This window comes from Lithobates pipiens, unplaced genomic scaffold (assembly GCF_037356315.1).
Source record: "Lithobates pipiens isolate NorthernLeopardFrog02 unplaced genomic scaffold, aLitPip1_a1.2 Scaffold_16, whole genome shotgun sequence".
In the NCBI taxonomy this organism is placed as follows: domain Eukaryota; kingdom Metazoa; phylum Chordata; class Amphibia; order Anura; family Ranidae; genus Lithobates; species Lithobates pipiens.
In genome coordinates, this window is record NW_027507748.1 from 420,573,922 (window position 1) to 420,592,525 (window position 18,604).

At 39.9% G+C, this 18,604-nt stretch overlaps 1 protein-coding gene across 5 annotated transcripts in view; it reads right to left on the bottom strand.

Moving 5' to 3' along the window:
* The window catches only part of OFD1 (OFD1 centriole and centriolar satellite protein), a 74,218-nt gene that overhangs the window by 12,845 nt on the left and 42,769 nt on the right, over window positions 1-18,604 (bottom strand). For all 5 annotated transcript variants that reach the window (XM_077482530.1, XM_077482527.1, XM_077482531.1 and 2 more), the window contains 3 exons: window positions 13,060-13,160; window positions 4,667-4,786; window positions 2,041-2,180 (listed from right to left, as the gene is read on the bottom strand). In XM_077482530.1, the coding sequence (XP_077338656.1) occupies window positions 2,041-2,180; window positions 4,667-4,786; window positions 13,060-13,160 (361 nt within the window). The remainder of the gene's footprint in view (window positions 1-2,040; window positions 2,181-4,666; window positions 4,787-13,059; window positions 13,161-18,604) is intronic.

Consider the following 18,604-nt stretch of genomic DNA (forward strand, 5'->3'; position numbering starts at 1 on the left):
ATTAGCTACTGATATAGAGCTAAAATTTTACCAATTGTGCACTCACATTACATTAGTCCCTGCCCTCAAAGGACTTACAATCTAAGATTCCCGATCTCACATGCATGCATATATACTTGGGTCAAATTAGCCAGGAGCCAACTAACCACTATGTCTACAGAGAGTAGGAGGAAATCCAAGCAAGCACAGGAAGCACAAGCAAACTCCATGCTGAAAGTATCTTGGTTGGATACTAGTGTATAGGTCTCACCATTTTTGATAATTTTAAAGGGCATTGTTGCGCCACTCAACTTTTTGTTTTCTATTTATGTTTTTGTTTCACTTTAACTGTTCGTTATTTATTATGCACTCTCAGCCTACCCCACACAACTAGGGTAAAAGGTATGTTTAAATTGTGAATAAAAGTAATTGAAAAATGTAGATACATCTTAAAGTCAACTCAAAATGTGAAGATTGCGATGCTATTGGGAACAAGTAGACATTTTAAAGTATGCCTAAGTAACATGTTTGAATAGAAATAAGAGGAGCGCAATAACAATGATATGCCTAAGTAACACCCTGAATAATGTACCTTATGCCAGGTCACTCCTCAAAAATAGCAGTGCACTTCCTGGTATAGGACTATACCTAGGCACTTCTGTACCTACAGCTTCATATTTTTATACCGTGTCTGCAGTGTTAGAGGCACTTGCAGGAGGGAGTAGGGGTAACAGAGATATCTTTCAACAGAAGAATTGTGAGTCTTAGAAGAGGGTATTGTTTGATGCACTAGCAGACTGAAATGAACATGACTAGTAAATTAAAGTCCAACTTCAGCTAACAGTTTTTTTAAGCAGTTACAACAACAGTTTTTCTCCTTTTGGGATTAAGGATTAAAAACTGACCACTGCAACCACCCCTATCAGTGTTAAAAAGTTTGAAACATTTTTGCCACTTTTTTTGCTGGATAGCTTGGTCTGTTAAAGGAGGTTGAAAAATAACAACAGACTTACTGGGCGGATCAATAGGTGAAATATAGAAAAACAAAAAGCCTTAAAAAAGAAAACAAATGCAGTCATCACATATAAGAATTGGTAAGTTGCAATATAATAAATATTTGTTCATGGATTTAATACCACTTTAAGAACCAGTGCAGGTTCACTTTAAGAGACATTGTCTAAGCTGAAGGTATACGGAAACCCAATAACAAATATGTAATCTATTACAGCTTACCAGGCTTAGATGTGGTGGCTGCATTAATTACATTTTTTTGGGTTATACTGTATATATATTTATTTGCAAGTAAAAAAAATAAAAAAAATAAACTGTTCCCAATAGACATCCAGTGTCCTTGTAACTTCCTTTGTACTGAATGGATACCTAAAATTTGTTATCAGATTTCTAAGCTTACTCAACTCCTTCTCCCCCACACAATGGAGATAATGACAAGGTAAGGCAGGCCATAGATGGTGCAAATGTCTTCCCGTGTTGCAAGAAAGCAATTTGCACAATTCCCCCATCAACATAGACAGTGCTGACAAGGGAATCCCTCCTGCCGAGCAAATGTCTGCTCCTGGCAGGGGGTCAGAAGACAGTAATTATCGCTAGTGGCTATAGCAGCAGCTAGCAATAATCACAAGCAAACCTGGCAGACTGGTTGTAACAAAAGTTTATCGATTGATCGGTCAACTTGGCACATTTAGCTTGCCCACACATGGTTCGAATCAAATCGGCCGAGTTTCGATCCATCGAAGGTTGGCCTAAGATGTTTGCTGTCAAAATCTAGATAGAAACCTAGGGTGATAGATGCAGTACAGTAAGTGAGCATTTTTACTCTAGGAAGGGAAATGTCTTACTGGCAGGATCACCAGGTTATAAGGAAAAAAATAAAAAATCAGCTACTATATCTAAAGATTGGTAAGTTGCAACATATTACATTTTTGTTTTATATAAACCTTACCTCATAATTTGCACATGGTCTTTAAGCTTACAAAAAGAGCGCACAGTCTAATGCTCAACTTTTGAAATTTTTAATACTGTAAATTAAAGTGATTCCATTACCTCCTGCTCATAATCAGATTTCTCAAGGATTTTGGGACTCTTTCTCTGTTCTTCAACTTTGTCCTCTTGAGGGGAACTCTGTCTAATTTCCTCTGCATGTTTGCTATGGCTCAGATTTTCTGTTTTATCTCCACTTCTCACTGAAGAAAAAAAAAAAAAAAAAGAAAAAAAGAAATTTGCAGCTGCAGTGATCACAGGTTTGTTACCAAAGAATAAAAAGGAAACCAACACAAAAAAAAAAAAATACAGGATGCAGATTTTTTTCTGAAAGTGTAATCTGTGTGGCTGTCACGCCGATCCTTTGGCTACCAGCTGGATCTGGAGTTCTGACATCACTTGCTGCATACTTGCTACGGGTTAATGGTTAATAGAGTTCGATAGCTGCTCGGTCCCACCCACCCCCGACATCACCGAAGAATTCTGACAGCTACTCTCTCTCCCTGCATACGTGAGATTTTGGCAGTAGGCGATTCGCAAGGAGTCATGGGATAAAATATGCCGCTATCTCAGGAACACTTGCGAATCGCCTAGCAATGCAATTGCCTAAGCAATTGCAAGGAGGAAGTAATTTATAAATAGCAAAAACAGGTATTTAACAGAAAAAAAAAGGCCAAACTATGAGCTAAGGGAATGCAGCACAGCCAAAGAGAAAAAAAAAATGCGTGGAACTGCGCTTTAAAGAGGAAGTAAATGATCTTTACTCAGCTGGTGCATGGTTCCATAGACAAAAATGCATCTCATTTCAAATCAATAAAAAACAGCATTTTTTACTGATTTATAGTGTTTGTAAACCTCAGTCATGAAATCTGAACAAAGCACACATATCTGTAGTGTATGTCTATCTCCAAAGCTCCAAGTGTAATTTCTCTCTGGTGCTTTGTTCCTCGGTTATCAGCACGGGTCACTTCTGAGAAGTTTTCCCATCACATGTGATAAATTTGTGATGGGAGAGGGAGCTCAGCCCAGCACAGTTTGTATATTGAGAATACAGCTCTGCATTTTCCTTCATTCCTGTGCTGTGTGTGAAGGGGGTGTGTCCCTTTCCTCCAATCAGCTCTCACACACTATCTGCAGCTTTTTCTTCCTCCTCCTCTGTGCTCCTGACAGATGAATAAGGATTTTAGCACTATTCTGCCCTTTTGAAGGGGTGTAGGGAAGAGAGGACTGCAAATAAACAAGTAAAACTTATGTAGGAGGATTTTTTTTTCATCTGTCTATCATCTGAAGCTATTAATTTCACTGGACACCGAAGCTGATAAACTCAAGTTTTTGTGAGTTTGAGCCTTTTTTTTTTTTTTTTTTTAACAGCCCTTAAACTCCCCTCTATGTTATCCTATGTGTCCATGCACACAAGGAATTTTAAGTTTATCAGCAGGCGAGTTTATGGGCTGTTGTCTGAACGCGCTAAAATCGCATTCAAGAGCAGTTCTTAGTTACATAGTTGGTAAGGTTGAAAAAAGACAACAGCCCATCCAGTTCAACCAGTGTAGGTGTGTGTGAAGAAAATACTTTCCCAAATCCCCTTATATTGTTTTCGCCAAGATGCACGTCCAAGAGTCTTTTAAAACTATCCATACTTCCTGCTGACACCCACCGATTGGGGAAGAGAGTTCCACATTCTTACTTCTCTGACTGAAAAAACCCTTACGCAGCTTGAGGTTAAACCGCTTCTCTACTAGTCTCATTGTGTGGCCCCGTGTCCTCTTACACTCCCTGAGACTGAAAAGTTGCATCCTTATGCTGGGATCACCGTTGAGCTATTTGTATGCTACTATCAAATCTCCTCTCAAGCATCTCTTCTCCAGGGAGAACAAATTCAGTGCTTGTTGTTCCTAATTGAGGTCCTCCAGTCCCCATATTAATTTAGTTGCCCTTCTCTGGACCTCTCCAGCTCAAAACACATCCCTTCTGAGGACTGGTGACCAGAACTGGACAGAAGACTTCAGATGTGGGCAAAACAGCTGAAAAACACCCATAAACAAGATTTTATCAGCAGCCAGAGTTTTTTTTTTTTTACATTGCAGAGCTGAGATTTAAAAAGATTCCCAAAAACGCTGAAAAACGCACAGAAACGCATAAAAAAAGCTGTTAAAAGGGCTTTTTTAAAGCAGCATTTTCCTACCAGCAATCCGACATCCAGAAAGACTTTTTTGAATGTGCATGGAGTCTAAAACTGAGGTTTATTTTTCTCAGAAAGTTACTAGATAATTTGTAACAATTAGTCCATATCTTGTTTCTTTACAGACTTGAATGGCAAAGATGTTTTTTTTTGGTTATTAATTTTTTTTAGACCAACACAAGACAGGGTATGACATCGGGGCATAGCATTTGTCTTGTAATATAAATGCATTCAGTAAGAAAACTGGAATATGTCCAAAGCATACATAGAGTAGACATATGCAGTGCCAGTGGAATTGAACAAAGTAGCAATCAGAGCGAGTTGATGCCATCCTATTTGTGCCCAAGGATTTTGCCCCAATAGTCGGACAAGTGATGATCGGCAAATAGCTCATCAATCAGGGTAGTGCACCATGTTCAACCTTAGGGGGAAATGCAGATGTAAAAAAAAAAAAAATCTTTTTCACAAGACTTGCAAAGTAAAATGCAATACAATGCCTTAACTTACATGAGTCATGTACTGAAGTAGCTGCCACTGGCACATCTGCAGTGACACGAATATCATGGACAGAGTCCTCAGATGGATGCGACAAGTCACTTTCAAGCTGCTCTGGTATGTCCTCTTGGTCTGCGGGAAAGAGGAGGGGGACAGTTAAACAATGATCCCATTATCTTCTAGCTCAAAGCCTGGCAGAACTGTCTGGGAATGACTGAGTTCACACACTATGCAGCATTAGGATCAATTCTATAGAAGCAGAAAAATGGATTCATTCTGTTTTCTCCCTCTCCCTCTCTCTCTTCATTAACATTGCTGTCACCGAACCATCATGGAGAGGGAGAATGATTTCCAAACACTGGTAACACATACGTTTGCCTATAGATGTCCAGTGCTGAAATGTTTTCTAGAACTGCTCGCCACTTGAACTGTAAAAATAACTCCCTCGCCATTGTTTTTTTCTTTTTAGAAATGGAAATGAGGAATAAATTCCCAGAAACAGAACTAACCAGGGCTCTATCAAAAGTGTGTGCAGCAGAAACTTAATATAAGTTAGTACAATGGATGTATCTGGCACATGAGAAATACAAAATAAAAATTCATCCCTATTCCACCAAAGAAATGCAATGGAAAGAGAACAATTCAGAAGCATAATGAAAGTTATCGATCATTCAAGTATCCTGTTTTCTGGGAAGTCTTGTATTGTAAAAACTGATTTATATATAAAAAAAAATTAAATTAATAAAACAGCGCAAAGACATCAACGCAATTAACAGAATATACTGCGACAGGCTGGGTAGTAAATGGTTTGCTTAATGCCAGAGAAAATTCAGATGACCTAGAATAACGAAGGTCAATTACTTGGCGCCAAAGAAAAAAAATTTGATAAAAATTCTTCCATATAATCATAGCAAAATCAGAAAAAGTCTATCATTACCGCCAGTGGAAGTATTATTGCTATTAGTGGATTAGTCACAGGGTAATTTCCTCTCCTGACTGGTTGCATCGTCTTACAAGAAAATATACAAATATTTAGAAAATAATATTAGTATTGTTAACTATATACTGTAAGAGACTGTTGCAAAATGTCCATGATTTACAGTTGTGCAGCACTTTACAATATCCTAGTCATAGTAGGTGATGTTGAAAAAAAAAAAAAAAGAAAGTCCATCAAGTCCATGTGTGTGATTATATGTCAGTATTACATTGTTTATCCCTGTGCGATGCCTCCCGCTGAGACCACCGCCTGTGGAAGGGAATTCCACATCCTTCCTGCTCTTACAGTAAAGAACCCTCTACATAGTTTAAGGTTAAACCTCTTTTCTTCTAAATTTAATAAGTGGCCACGAGTCTTGTTAAACTTCCTTCCGCAAAAAAGTTTTATTCCTATTGTATGGTATTGTATTTGTATATTGAAATCATATCCCCTCTCAAGCGTCTCTTCTCCAGAGAGAATAAGTTCAGTGCTCGCAACCTTTCCTCATAACTAATATCCTCCAGACCCTTTGTTAGCTTTGTTGCCCTTCTTTGTACTCGCTCCATTTACAGTACATCCTTCCTGAGGACTGGTGCCCAGAACTGGACAGCATACTCCAGGTGCGGCCGGACCAGAGACTTGTAGAGCTGGAGAATTATCTCTTTATCTCTGGAATTAATCCCCTTTTTAATGCATGCCAATATTCTGTTTGCTTTGTTAGCAGCAGCTTGGCATTGCATGCCATTGCTGAGCCTATCATCTACTAGGACCCCCAGGTCCTTTTCCATCCTAGATTCCCCCAGAGGTTCTCCCCCCAGTGTATAGATTGTATTCATATTTTTGCCACCAAAATGCATCATTTTGACATTTTTCTACATTTAGGCCGGGTTCACACTTATGCAAATTAGTTGTGGGTTTCCCCGCATCCACTTCGCATAGCAGGAGAATGTGACTGGCTCCCTAATGAGCCTGTTCCCATATTTCCGCTGTGGAGCGCACTGTGCGTCTTTGGCTCAGTTTCAGGGACAAATTCAGGCATAGAACTGGCCCTGATTCATCCCTGAAATGGGGGAACAGGGACGCACAATGCTCCTGTGCGATCTGCAGTGGGTTAAAGTGTGAACCCGTCCTAAACCTCATTTGCCATGTAGTTGCCCACTCCATTATTTTGTTCAGATTCTTGCAAAGCTTCCACATCCTGCGGAGAAGTTATTGCCCTGCTTAGTATTGTCTGCAAATACAGAAATTGAACTGTTTCCCCCATCCTCTAGATCATTTATGAACAAATTAAACAGGACTGGTCCCAGTGGGGAACCCGGGGGGACCCCACTACCCACCCCTGACTATTCCGAGTATTCCCCATTTATCACCACCCTCTGAACTCAGCCTTGTAGCCAGTTTTCAATCCATGTACTCACCCTATGGTCCAAATATAAAAGAAGACCATACATATACAATGCAAAAAGGGAGGATCAAGTGATACAAAAATGTCATAACTGTGGGGGGATATACTGATGGAGAAGATAGAAGTGCAATTTTAAGGTTGTGACAGGAAAGGCTTCCATGAAGAAAGGAGTTCTCAGGTATCACTTAAAGTGTTACTAAACCCACAACAGTAAAATCTGTCTGTATATGTAGCATAGCATGCTTGTTATACTCACTGTGGAACTTAAGGGGTTAATCCTCTGCATTGTGTAAAAAAGGCTGTTTTATCCTGTATGCACAGATCCTCTCCATCCTGCAATGTCTAGCTTAGGAAGGCCAGCTAACACAGGCAAGGTAGCCAACCTGAACCTGCTCAGTTGTGTCTTTTATGCTGGAGAGAACAGTTACTTGTTCTCAGAGCCAGCCAGGTCACATGATATTGACATCACACATGTGGGCGTATATACAGGCTGCAGGGGAAACCTCCTCCTACCTAAACTCTCAGCACTGGAGAAACTCAGTTTATCAGTGAAAAAGGTCTATAGTGGCAATATTTTGATGTAAAAAGAAGATTTATAAGCGCTGTGGGCATGGTGGGGGATGAACTATTTTCATATTACTGGGTTTAGCAACTGTCAAACCTTTTTAATAAGGCTCAAGAACAATTCTTAACAAGTAAAACAAAATCGAAGCAGCAGTACAAAAATCTCTTCCAGCTATAAAAAAAAACTCACATTATAATCCACCTGGATGCACAAAGTAGTTGTGAGAATATGTACAATTTTACTAACATGTCAAAGTCACAAAATCAGGCTTAGGCATTTTCAATTTATTTTACCCTTAGACACAAAGAGGTTAATCAGACAGAAGCCGATGCTTTAATACCACTGGATACTTTGATAGGTCTAATCCCTATCTGGACAAAAGTAAAACTCCTATGGCGTCCAATAAACAATCAATGTTTCTTTTGAAAGAGAGGGTCATCTTCTGAGAATATGGTTATTCAAAAACAACAAATCTAAATTTAAAATCTTAAATCTGAGCCAGGATTTTCATATGTTCGTGTACTCTGTCCTATGATGTTATTACATTTTACAGATACTTTCCAAAGTTTGACTTTAGTCATATTGCTATGCAATGCGCTGTTTACCGACAGTTCTGCATCTCCAAAACATTCACATTTATTACACACAGCTGATTTGGTTTGGAGGACTGTGTTATTGTTGTTTATCGTCCTCTGGGACATTAGATTGTAAAAACATTCCCTTGTACTAAAAGAACGCTTTGTGGTCATTGACATAAAACATTAGCGATGTGCTGATACAGTCCAGTGGTCCTGGATATCATCAAACTACACTGACAAGAAGAGACCTCTGCTGCCCTCTAAAGGATAGTTCATTCATTTCACCATCGGCAAAAGCTATAGGAAGCAGTTACAGCCTCAATAAAAAATGTAAGTGATTTATATTAGGTCAATATGGATTTTAATGTTGCTATAGTAAATGTATTTAGCGAAAAATAAGATTTACCAGATAAAAATTATGGGAAGGTGAAGTTTGCATATAATTTGTTTTATCCGGAACTGAGAAGACCACTTAAATTTTTACCCCACGCGGTATCGTCTACACTATGTGTAAGCTATTTTTATAAATATTTCTGATTTACTTATTTATTACAGGTACTTGTATAGCGACGTCAATTTTACGCAGAGCTTTACAGATATATTGTACATTCTACCCCCACCTCTATGCATTACTATATTGTACATTCACATCAGACCCTGTACTGGCAAACACAATATTTCTGTGACTATTATGTTAATTGCCTCTAGATGGCGGAAGCGTATTTAATGTTCATTTAGTTCCCCATCATGCATTATTACATGTTAACTTCCTGTTTTTTCTTCTTGCTGAACTGAAAGGAGAACAGTGCTTTCCCAAGAATCTTCAAGATACAAACCCCCCTCTCTTAGCTCACAAGCAGGCAAAAGTGGTATGTAGATTTATTCTGTCTATTAGTTTCAAGTCATGTTTGTTTTAAATGTAATTCACTGTATGTCTGATGATTTGTCCTGCATATTTGTTCTCTTTACTTAGTTATACGGTGCTGATGTGTCGGTGTAAGAACTTGATATGTACATAAAACATAGGTGATATAAGAAACTCAGCCTTCTCATTGTGACTAAGGGTGGCATAGAAAATAATTAAAAAAAAAAATTATATATATATATATATATATATATACACACACACACACACACACATATATATACACATATATACACATATATACACATACACGCACCGCACACAATTTGTGTGTGGGTTTTTTTTTCTTTTCATAATTATACTTTTGAAGTGGTTGTAAACCTCAGACATGAAATATGAACAAAGCATAGCCCTCTATAGTGTGCACTTGTCAGCCGCTAGCGGGGGTTAGAACCGCCCCGCTGGTGGCCGAATACCACCACTTTACCGCCGACGCCCGCACTGCCCCAGTGTGAAAGGGGCCAAAATATAGTTAAAGTTGGCAATATGTGTTAATATTAGTAGATTTTTGGTTATATCATTACACGATCAGCACATTACTACATGTTACATGTGGGATTGTCAATCCAGCCCCATATATGATTCTCCGAGTTAGTATCTCCTTTTGTACAGCATATTGCTGAAGTTAGCAGAAATGAATGTGTGCCATACAAGGTTCTAAGTTTTTGTGAGGTTATGACGTTCACATGTAACAAATAAAGCAAACACTTCCATATTAAAAGGTCAGACACACACACACACACACACACACACACACACACACACACACACACAGACACACAGACTAGGAGAGATGACACAGACATATTCACATGAAGACACTTTGACAAGTTGGAACAGCTGAATTCTCCCAGATGTCTAAGAACGTCATTTCCTGCTTCTTTTTGGTTACAGGAGACAGCATGGAAAGAGAAATCAGCAGCAGCCATGAAGCACACGTGTTTATAAGCTTATTACAGTTTTATAACTATTTATTCTATTTCATGTATTTTTACCCACACCGATTTGAACTATTATACTTTTTACAAAATGACTTTCAATGCTATTCATCCGCATGAGATAAAAGAACAGATTTTAATTCTATTCTTCATTCATAACCAATGATTCATATTTATCTATACGATTTATGTTTAGCGCTGCACTGTTTAACCACTTCTCGACCAGCGCACGACGATGTACGTCGACAGAATGGCACGGGCAGGCATATTGGCATACAGGTACGTCCAATATTCAATGCCGCCCTGCCATCGGGAGCGCGCCAGCGGCGGCGCGCTCCCGCGCTGGTCGGGACCCCCGTGAGTCCGGTCGCGGGACCCACGGACTCGATCGCCGCGGGCAACCCCGCGATCGTCTCACGGAGCGGCCGAATGGAGGAAATGCCGAGTAAACAGCATTTCTCCATTCTGCCTAGCAACTAGTGACGCTGATCTCTGCTCCATGTGATTGGAGCAGAGATCAGTGTTCACTAAATGAAAGCCCAACCCCCCCACAGTTAGTAACACACCCCTAGGAACACTTAACCCCTACACTGCCACCCACTGGTTAACCCCTTCACTGCCAGTATCATTTACACAGGAATCACTGCATTTATATAGCAGTGATTACTGTATAAATGACAATGGTCCCAAAAATGTGTCGAAAATGTCCGATGGGTCCCCCACAATGTCGCAGTCACAATAAAAATCGCTGATCGCCGCCATTACTAGTAAAAAAAAAAAATAATAAAAAATTATTAATAAAAATGCTATAAAACTATCCCTATTTTGTAAACGCTATAACTTTTGCGCAAACCAATCAATAATCGCTTATGGCGATTTTTTTTACCAAAAATATGTAGAAGAATACGTATCGGCCTAAACTGAGGGAAAAAAATGTTTTTTTATATATTTTTGGGGGATATTTATTATAACAAAAAGTAAAAAATAATGCGTTTTTTCAAAATTGTCGCTCTATTTTTGTTTATAGCGCAAAAAATAAAAACCGCAGGGGTGATAAAATACCACCAAAAGAAAGTTCTATTTGTGGGAAAAAAAGGACGTCAATTTTGTTTGGGAGCCACGTCGCATGACCACGCAATTGTCAGTTAAAGCGACGCAGTGCCGAATCGCAAAAAGTGGTCTGGTCTTTGACCAGCAAATTGGTCCGGTCTGAAAGTGGTTAAACGTTATTTTTTGCACAAGTTGTCCCTTGTAGTGCTGGCTGCTTTGTTACTTGTTAGTATATCCCTTAGACACTAAGCGTGGTTTAACACTATACCACTTAGGCCGCGTACACACGGGCGGATTGTATGGCCTACTTAGTCCGTCAGACAATCCGACGGACAGTCCGTCCTACTTTCGAATGAACGGACTTGACCACACACCGATGCACAAACAGTCCGTTGAAAGCTTGCGCGATGACGTGTACAGCACGTACGACGGGACTAGAAATAGAAAGTCCAATACACAGCAATGCAACCTTCCGCCGTGTAAATCCTTTCTGAGCATGCGCCATTCTTAGTCCGTCGAACTAGCCTACTCACGAGCGGATTGTCCACTGAAACCAAAGTATGACGGACAGTATTACGGAAATTCCGAAATACTTAGTACGCCAGACTGCACGCTGAAAAAGTCCGCTGAAGCCCACACACGAGCGGACTGTCCGCTGAAATGTGTTTCGGCGGACTAAGTAGGCCATACAATCCGCCCGTGTGTACGCGGCTTTACAAATTATGTTAGATGATTGGTTTCATCTTTGTGTATCATCTGAGGCCAGTCACTTCATTGGGATAATGTAAGGGTTCACAACCACTTTAAGCTTACTGTTCTTAAAACTTGAAAATGGCGGTCAGGCTCACTCAACATGTAGCCTGATCAATTTCTCAGTGAAATCACATTTCAAATGTCAAAGCAGAGGAAATCCCTGTCACATCAGACACATTACATTACAGCAGTAGCCAAACAAAGTAGTTCAGTAAAAAAGAAAAAAAAAACAATTACACTAGTGAGTATAAATAAATAATCATAGTTCACCCACAATCAGATTTTGATAAAAAATCCTTTAAAAAGATGTAGACTCTGTCCTCAGACAGTTCACTCTAGTAACAAAGAAAAGTCCGTCCTCCTACTTAAGCGGTAATAAACCCGAAAGCAAAAATGTATAATATTGCAACTCACCAATTTCTTAGGTGCGGTGACTTCATTTGTTTTCTTTATTTCCTTTATTTTCACCTTGTATTCCAGCCAGTAAGTCTGTTATATTTCAATTTACTTTAACAGACCATGCTGTCCAGTTAAAGTAGCAGTTAGAGGGTTGAGACAATCCATATAACTCACAGGGGTACCTTAAACGGTCAGTTTTTATTAGGGTTGCACCAATACTAGTATCGGTGCCGATATAGAGTATTTGCACAAGTATCGGTATTCGTGCAAATGCACCAATACCTTAAACCGATACTTTCAGGCTTGGGTTATTTGAGCCGTCAGTGGGGATGAACAAATGTTCCTCCGTTTAACCCTTTATTAACCCTTAATTTACTCTAATCAGCCTTAATTAACTCCCTAGTCTCCTCCATTTAATTATTTCCTGCTTTTTTGTTTGTTCACGTCTATTTTATAAACAATAAACAATTAAAACTTTTTTTTTTGTTTGCTTTGTTAGTGAATATTTTCACACATATCTATTAACATATATTTACACATTTCACATAAAAAAAAGGCACAAAAGATAAAAAACAAAATCAATTTATTTTATTTGACTTTTCAATGCTTTGTACCATTTCTGTAGGTTTGTGTAAGCAAAACAGTTGCGGTAGGTATTGGTAATTGGTAAAAATAAAGGAAAAAAATACCTAAAAAACAAATCAAATGCAGGCACCACTGGTAATCTGTAGCTGCAGAGATGTAATAAAGATTTTTTCCATACACTGTAGTCTTGCATTATATTTCTCTCTGTTGCCCTCCAAAAGGGGCTCTTACCTTGTAACGATGAGTCTGAAAGGTTCAAGTCCCGCGAGTGTAATGTTTCAGGCTTTGAATAGTCTCTTGAATCCAAACTTTCAACAGCTGGCTGGCCAGCACTAGTGATAATAAAAACACAAACCAGGGTAAAAAAAAAAAATGTCTGCATTGCATGGGAAGAGCACAGACTAAGTGATGACATCACTGGGTTTAAGATAAGGTGAGGTAGGTAATGAAAACAGAAAGGTTTTATTTAAATTCAATAGCATTTTGAAAGGGTTTAGGGTGGGAAGGAGAAATTGGGGAAAGCAAAATATAATATAATTAAACCTCAGCTTTAAACTGTTTACATATTATAAACTAGCTGTAAAGGAGCTGTAAAGGAGCTTTAAAACAAGCCATTACTGACTTCTGTAGCTGTTTATAATGTAACGTTATCCATTATCCCACATCCTTAAAGTGTTACTAAACCCAGAATCTGCATTCATTATATCTGGTCTCCCACAGTACACAGAACATGGCTAAATGCATAACATGGCTAAATGGATAAAGCTTGTAGGAGGAGTTTTCATATTGCACTGGCTGTCCCATCAGGATCCAGGAACCCTGACCCTCTGTCTGAACAGTGCCGATTGGCCCTGTACTGATCACATGCACTCTCCTAAGAAAAAAAAAAAAACGCTCTAGCAATATACACCAAACTGAACATATGCAGCCTGACTCCAGTAACTGTCTTATCTGGACCTGTTTTGGAGTCAGTGGATCAAACAGCCTTTTTACACAGTGCAGAGGATTAACCCCTTAGGTTCCACAGTTTACTGTACTGTTGTGGGTTTAGTAAAACTTTAACCACTTCAGCCCCGGAGCATTTGGCTGGACAAAGACCAGAGCACATTTTGCGATTCGGCACTGTGTCGCTTTAACTGACAATTGCGCGATCGTGCAACGTGGCTCCCAAACAAAATTGACGTCCTTTTTCCTCAACAAATAGAGCTTTCTTTTAGTGGTATTTGATCACCTCTGTGGTTTTTATTTTTTGCGCTATAAACAAAAATAGAGCGATAATTTTGAAAGAAAGACATTATTTTTTACTTTTTGCTATAATGAATATCTCCCCAAAAAATAGAACAAGAAAATTGTATTCCTCAGTTTAGGCCGATACGTATTCTTCTACATATTTCTGTTAAAAAAAAAAAAAAAAAATCACAATAAGCGCTTATTGATTGGTTTGCGCAAAAGTTATAGCGTCTACAAAATAGGGGATAGTTTTATGGCATTTTTATTAATACGTTTTTTTTTTTTTAATAGTAATGGAGACGATCAGTGATTTTTATCATGACTGGGACATTATGGTGGACACATCGGACACTTTTGCCGCTATTTTGGGACCATTCACATTTATGCCGTGATCAGTGCGATTAAAAATGTGTAAATGTGACTTGCAATGAAGGGGTTAACCAGGAGGGGATTCTAACTGTGGGGGAAGAGGGGCTGTGTGCGACACGACACTGATCATTGCTCCTGATCACAGGGAGCTGTGATCAGCGTCCTGTCACTAGGCAGAACGGGGAAATGCTTGTTTACATCAGGATTTCCCTCGTTCTTCCTCTCCTTGAGAAGATTGTGGGTATCCCCGCGGGCATAGAGTCCTCAGGACCCGCGGTCACATGTGCGTGCCTGCTATGCAAGCCTCGCGAGATCACATACAATAACGTGATTTTGTGCAGCGGAGCCAATCTGCCGTGGTAAAACTGCGGCAGCTGGTCCACAAGTGATTAAAGGGTTAGTCATATTTACTGACTTGCCAGGACCCGATGCCAAAAACATCCTCAAGCATATACAGTGTCCTTGGTACATTAGCATGCAGTGCTGTTTTTTTAATAAATGTATTTTTAATAATAAACTTTATTTTTCAGCTGCTTGTTTGTTTCTTTGCCATCTCCTCTCCGTCCTGCAGGTGGCGTACCAAGCAATTGATGTGCAGCTCTGGAAATGAAAAAATGAGCGCTTGCCTTCATACGCTACGCAGCTTGCTCTCTCAATCTCTCAAAACGCTTAGCTGTAAGAGAGCGCACCACGCAGGCGTGGGTAGAGTACAAAGTCAAATGCTCATTCACTACCGTAGTTTCTGAGGCTGTGCATTCAACACTCGGGTCATCCTGCCATCTGTAGGAAAGAGCGGGTTGGGCAATGAAATGAGCAGTTGTATAGTAAGCATTCTTTTAAAAAATAGAGCACGTTGTAAGCCTCGGAGATGCTTTTGGCAAAAGTCAATAAAGGAGAAATAACACTTTAGGCTGCATTCACACTTCAGCATTTTGAATCCCTTGCCGCGATTCTGCCTGCGATTTGAAAGCACTGATGTGTAAAATGACAAATTGCTTGACTCTCATTTGCGATCCCTTTTATTTTAATGACTCCTAAAATTGAGGTGTGGGTCTGGCGCGATAAATCGTGCTACAATCGCGGCAACTGGCAGAGTGGGAAGCACGTCGCCCAAAAGTATCTGCTAAACTTTTTTTTTATCATTCACACATCAGCGCTTTCAGATTGTGGGCAGAATCGTGGCAAATCCACGATGCCTGGGATTCAAAATGCTGAAGTGTGAATGCAGTCTTAAAGATCACAACAAAGACTCTAAGGCTCCGTTCACATCTTGGGGTATGGGGGTGACAATCGCGGAAATAGAATCGGGGGACGCCTGTCGTCCAAAAGAAGCTCATGTACTTCTTTTGGGCAGGTGTCCTGCGATTCGGTTTTCACAAATTTACAGCGATTGTCACGCGACAAATTGTGCCATGTTTGGGGTGCTATTGAAAATGACGGGCAACACACAGGCATCCTGTGATTTGGCGCTATTGTGAATCTCAGCGATCCCGTCTGCAATTCGGAACGCGGCGATGTGAACGGAGCCTAAAGTCAGGTTCCAGACAGTTTTTAACAGTTTAGAAAGTTCTGTTTTGGCAACATGCCAATCCCCATTAAAGGATTGGCATGTTGCCAAGATCTGCTCTCATAGAAGAAAACCTAAGGTTTCAGTGCCTCTGTTGTGAACACTGAAAACGAAATGTCTCCACAATGCAGACAGAAATGAAAGTAGGCGTTATCCTGCTTGTTGAGAATATATAAATAATTTGGGGTTCAGAGTCTGGGTACAGGTTCATAAAAATTGAACAATAAGGTGCCCGACTGACCGTGATTCAATCGTTTTATCTTAAAGGGATTGTAAAGTCTCTTTTTTTACCCCTATAAAAAGAACAATCATGTTATACTTACCTGCTCTGATGCAGTGGATTTGCACAGAGCAGTCCAAATCCTCCTATTTTCGGGTCCCTTTTCTGTGCTCCTGGCCCCTCCCTCCTGTTCAGTGCCCCCACAGAAAGCAGCTTGCTATTGGGGCACCCAAGCCGAGTCACAGCCCTCTTTATCCATTCAGACAAGGAGCCCTGACCAGGCCTGCCCTCTCTCTCCCCTGATTGGCTAGCCGGTTGTAATTGACAGTAGCAACAGCCAATGGTGAGACAATCTTGGACATCGCTGGACAGAAATATTTCCTCCCCACGTGCCTCTTCCCCTGATTTCTCTGTCAAGATCGATGGCACAACTATCAACCCGTACCCACATGCCAAGGTTTTAGATGTATCCTGGACTATCCTTTCGTCCCCACAGCCAATCACTGCCCAAATCTTGCCGCCTCAACATCTCCAAAATATGTCTCTTTCTAACCAATGACACCAAAAAGCTACTAGTTCCCTCCCTGGTTCTCTCGCCTCGACTTCTGCAACTCCCTCTTCAAGAATGCTGCTGCCAGACTCATCCACCTTACCAACCGTTTAGAGTTTGCTACCCCTCTCTGCCAATCCCTCCATTGGCTTCCACTCACCCAGCAAATTAAATTCAAAATACTAACTTACAAAGCCATCCACAACTCTGCCCCCTGCTACATCATTAACCTAGTCTCAAAATACCAACCTCATTGTTCTCTTTATTCCTCCCCAGACCTCCTGCTCTCTTGCTCACCTCCTCCCATGGTCACCTCCAGGACTTTTCCTGAGCCTCTCTCATCCATATGGAACTCTCTACCCAAATCTGTCCGACTATCTCCTACTCTGTCCACTTTTAGATGATCCCTGAAAACCCATCTCTTCAGATCTCCAGAAAAGCCTATCCTGTCTCCACCTAACAACTATACATTTATTTTCCTCATCAGTCCACCTCCCACAGTTATTACTGTTTGTTTCACTTGGCCCGCTTTTCTATATTGTAAGCTCTAATGAGCAGGGCCTTCTGATCCCTCCCGTATTAAATTGCATTGCAACTGTACTGTCTTCCCTCACGTTGTAAAGTGCTGCACAAACTGTTGGTTTTCCACAAGTTCTGTATAATAAGGTAAAAACAATACATATTTGTGTGATCTATCAAAATACATTCTCCATTAGCATTCTGCTAGAAGCCGATTTCTCCCTGTTTACCATAAATTACTGCACAGCATTTCTCTACAACTATTATGTCCAGTAACGGACAATTTTTACTGACGATTATTATTGTCAAGGCTTTAGTCTTTTACTCTAGCCATAGACACTAGGATATACAGGGACTGTACGCAGTAAAATGACTAAAGGATACCGAAGATGGGTTAGGCTGAAATGTTTAGGCTCATGCTACCACTTATTTTACAATATTCATTGTTAAACCAGGTGTTCTGGCTCATAATCTAATGTACGTATCGATTATAGTATATACACCGTGTGTAAGAATGATCCCATCACAAATGTTCCAGACTGCAACAAATAGCTGGCATCTATGAATAGGGCTGGAACAAATTCATGGTCAGACCACTGCTGTTCATTACATTGTAACAAAACAAACTTTCCTGGACCAAGGGAGGCCTAAGGGCATCCATGTAATTACTGTACTAGACCCTGAATAAAACACGGAAGATCAATATAATTGAGATTTGCAGAAAACTTCTAATCTCACAAATGTTCAACCAGACTTTCTAATTAAATCCAAGTACACCACTGGTTGTTTTTATTTATTCTCTGCACACTGCACATTGCAATCTATAGAATATATATATATATATATATATATATATATATATATATATATATATATATATATATATATATATATACACATATACATACACACACACACACACACACACACACACACACACACACACACACACACACCATCTCACAAAAGTGAGTACACCCCTCACATTTTTGTAAATATTTTATATCTTTTCATATGACAACACTGAAGAAATGACACTTTGCTGCAATGTAAAGTAGTGAGCGTACAGATTGTATAACAGTGTAAATTTGCTGTCCCTTCAAAATAACTCAACACACAGCTATTAATGTCTAAACCGCTGGCAAAAAAAGTGAGTACCCCCCTAAGTGAAAATGTCCAAAATGGGCCCAAAGTGTCAATATTTTCTGTAACCACCATTATTTTCCATCACTGCCTTGACCCTCTTGGGCATGGAGTTCACCAGAGCTTCGCAGGTTGCCATTGGAGTCCTCTTCCACTCCTCCATGAGGACATCACGGAG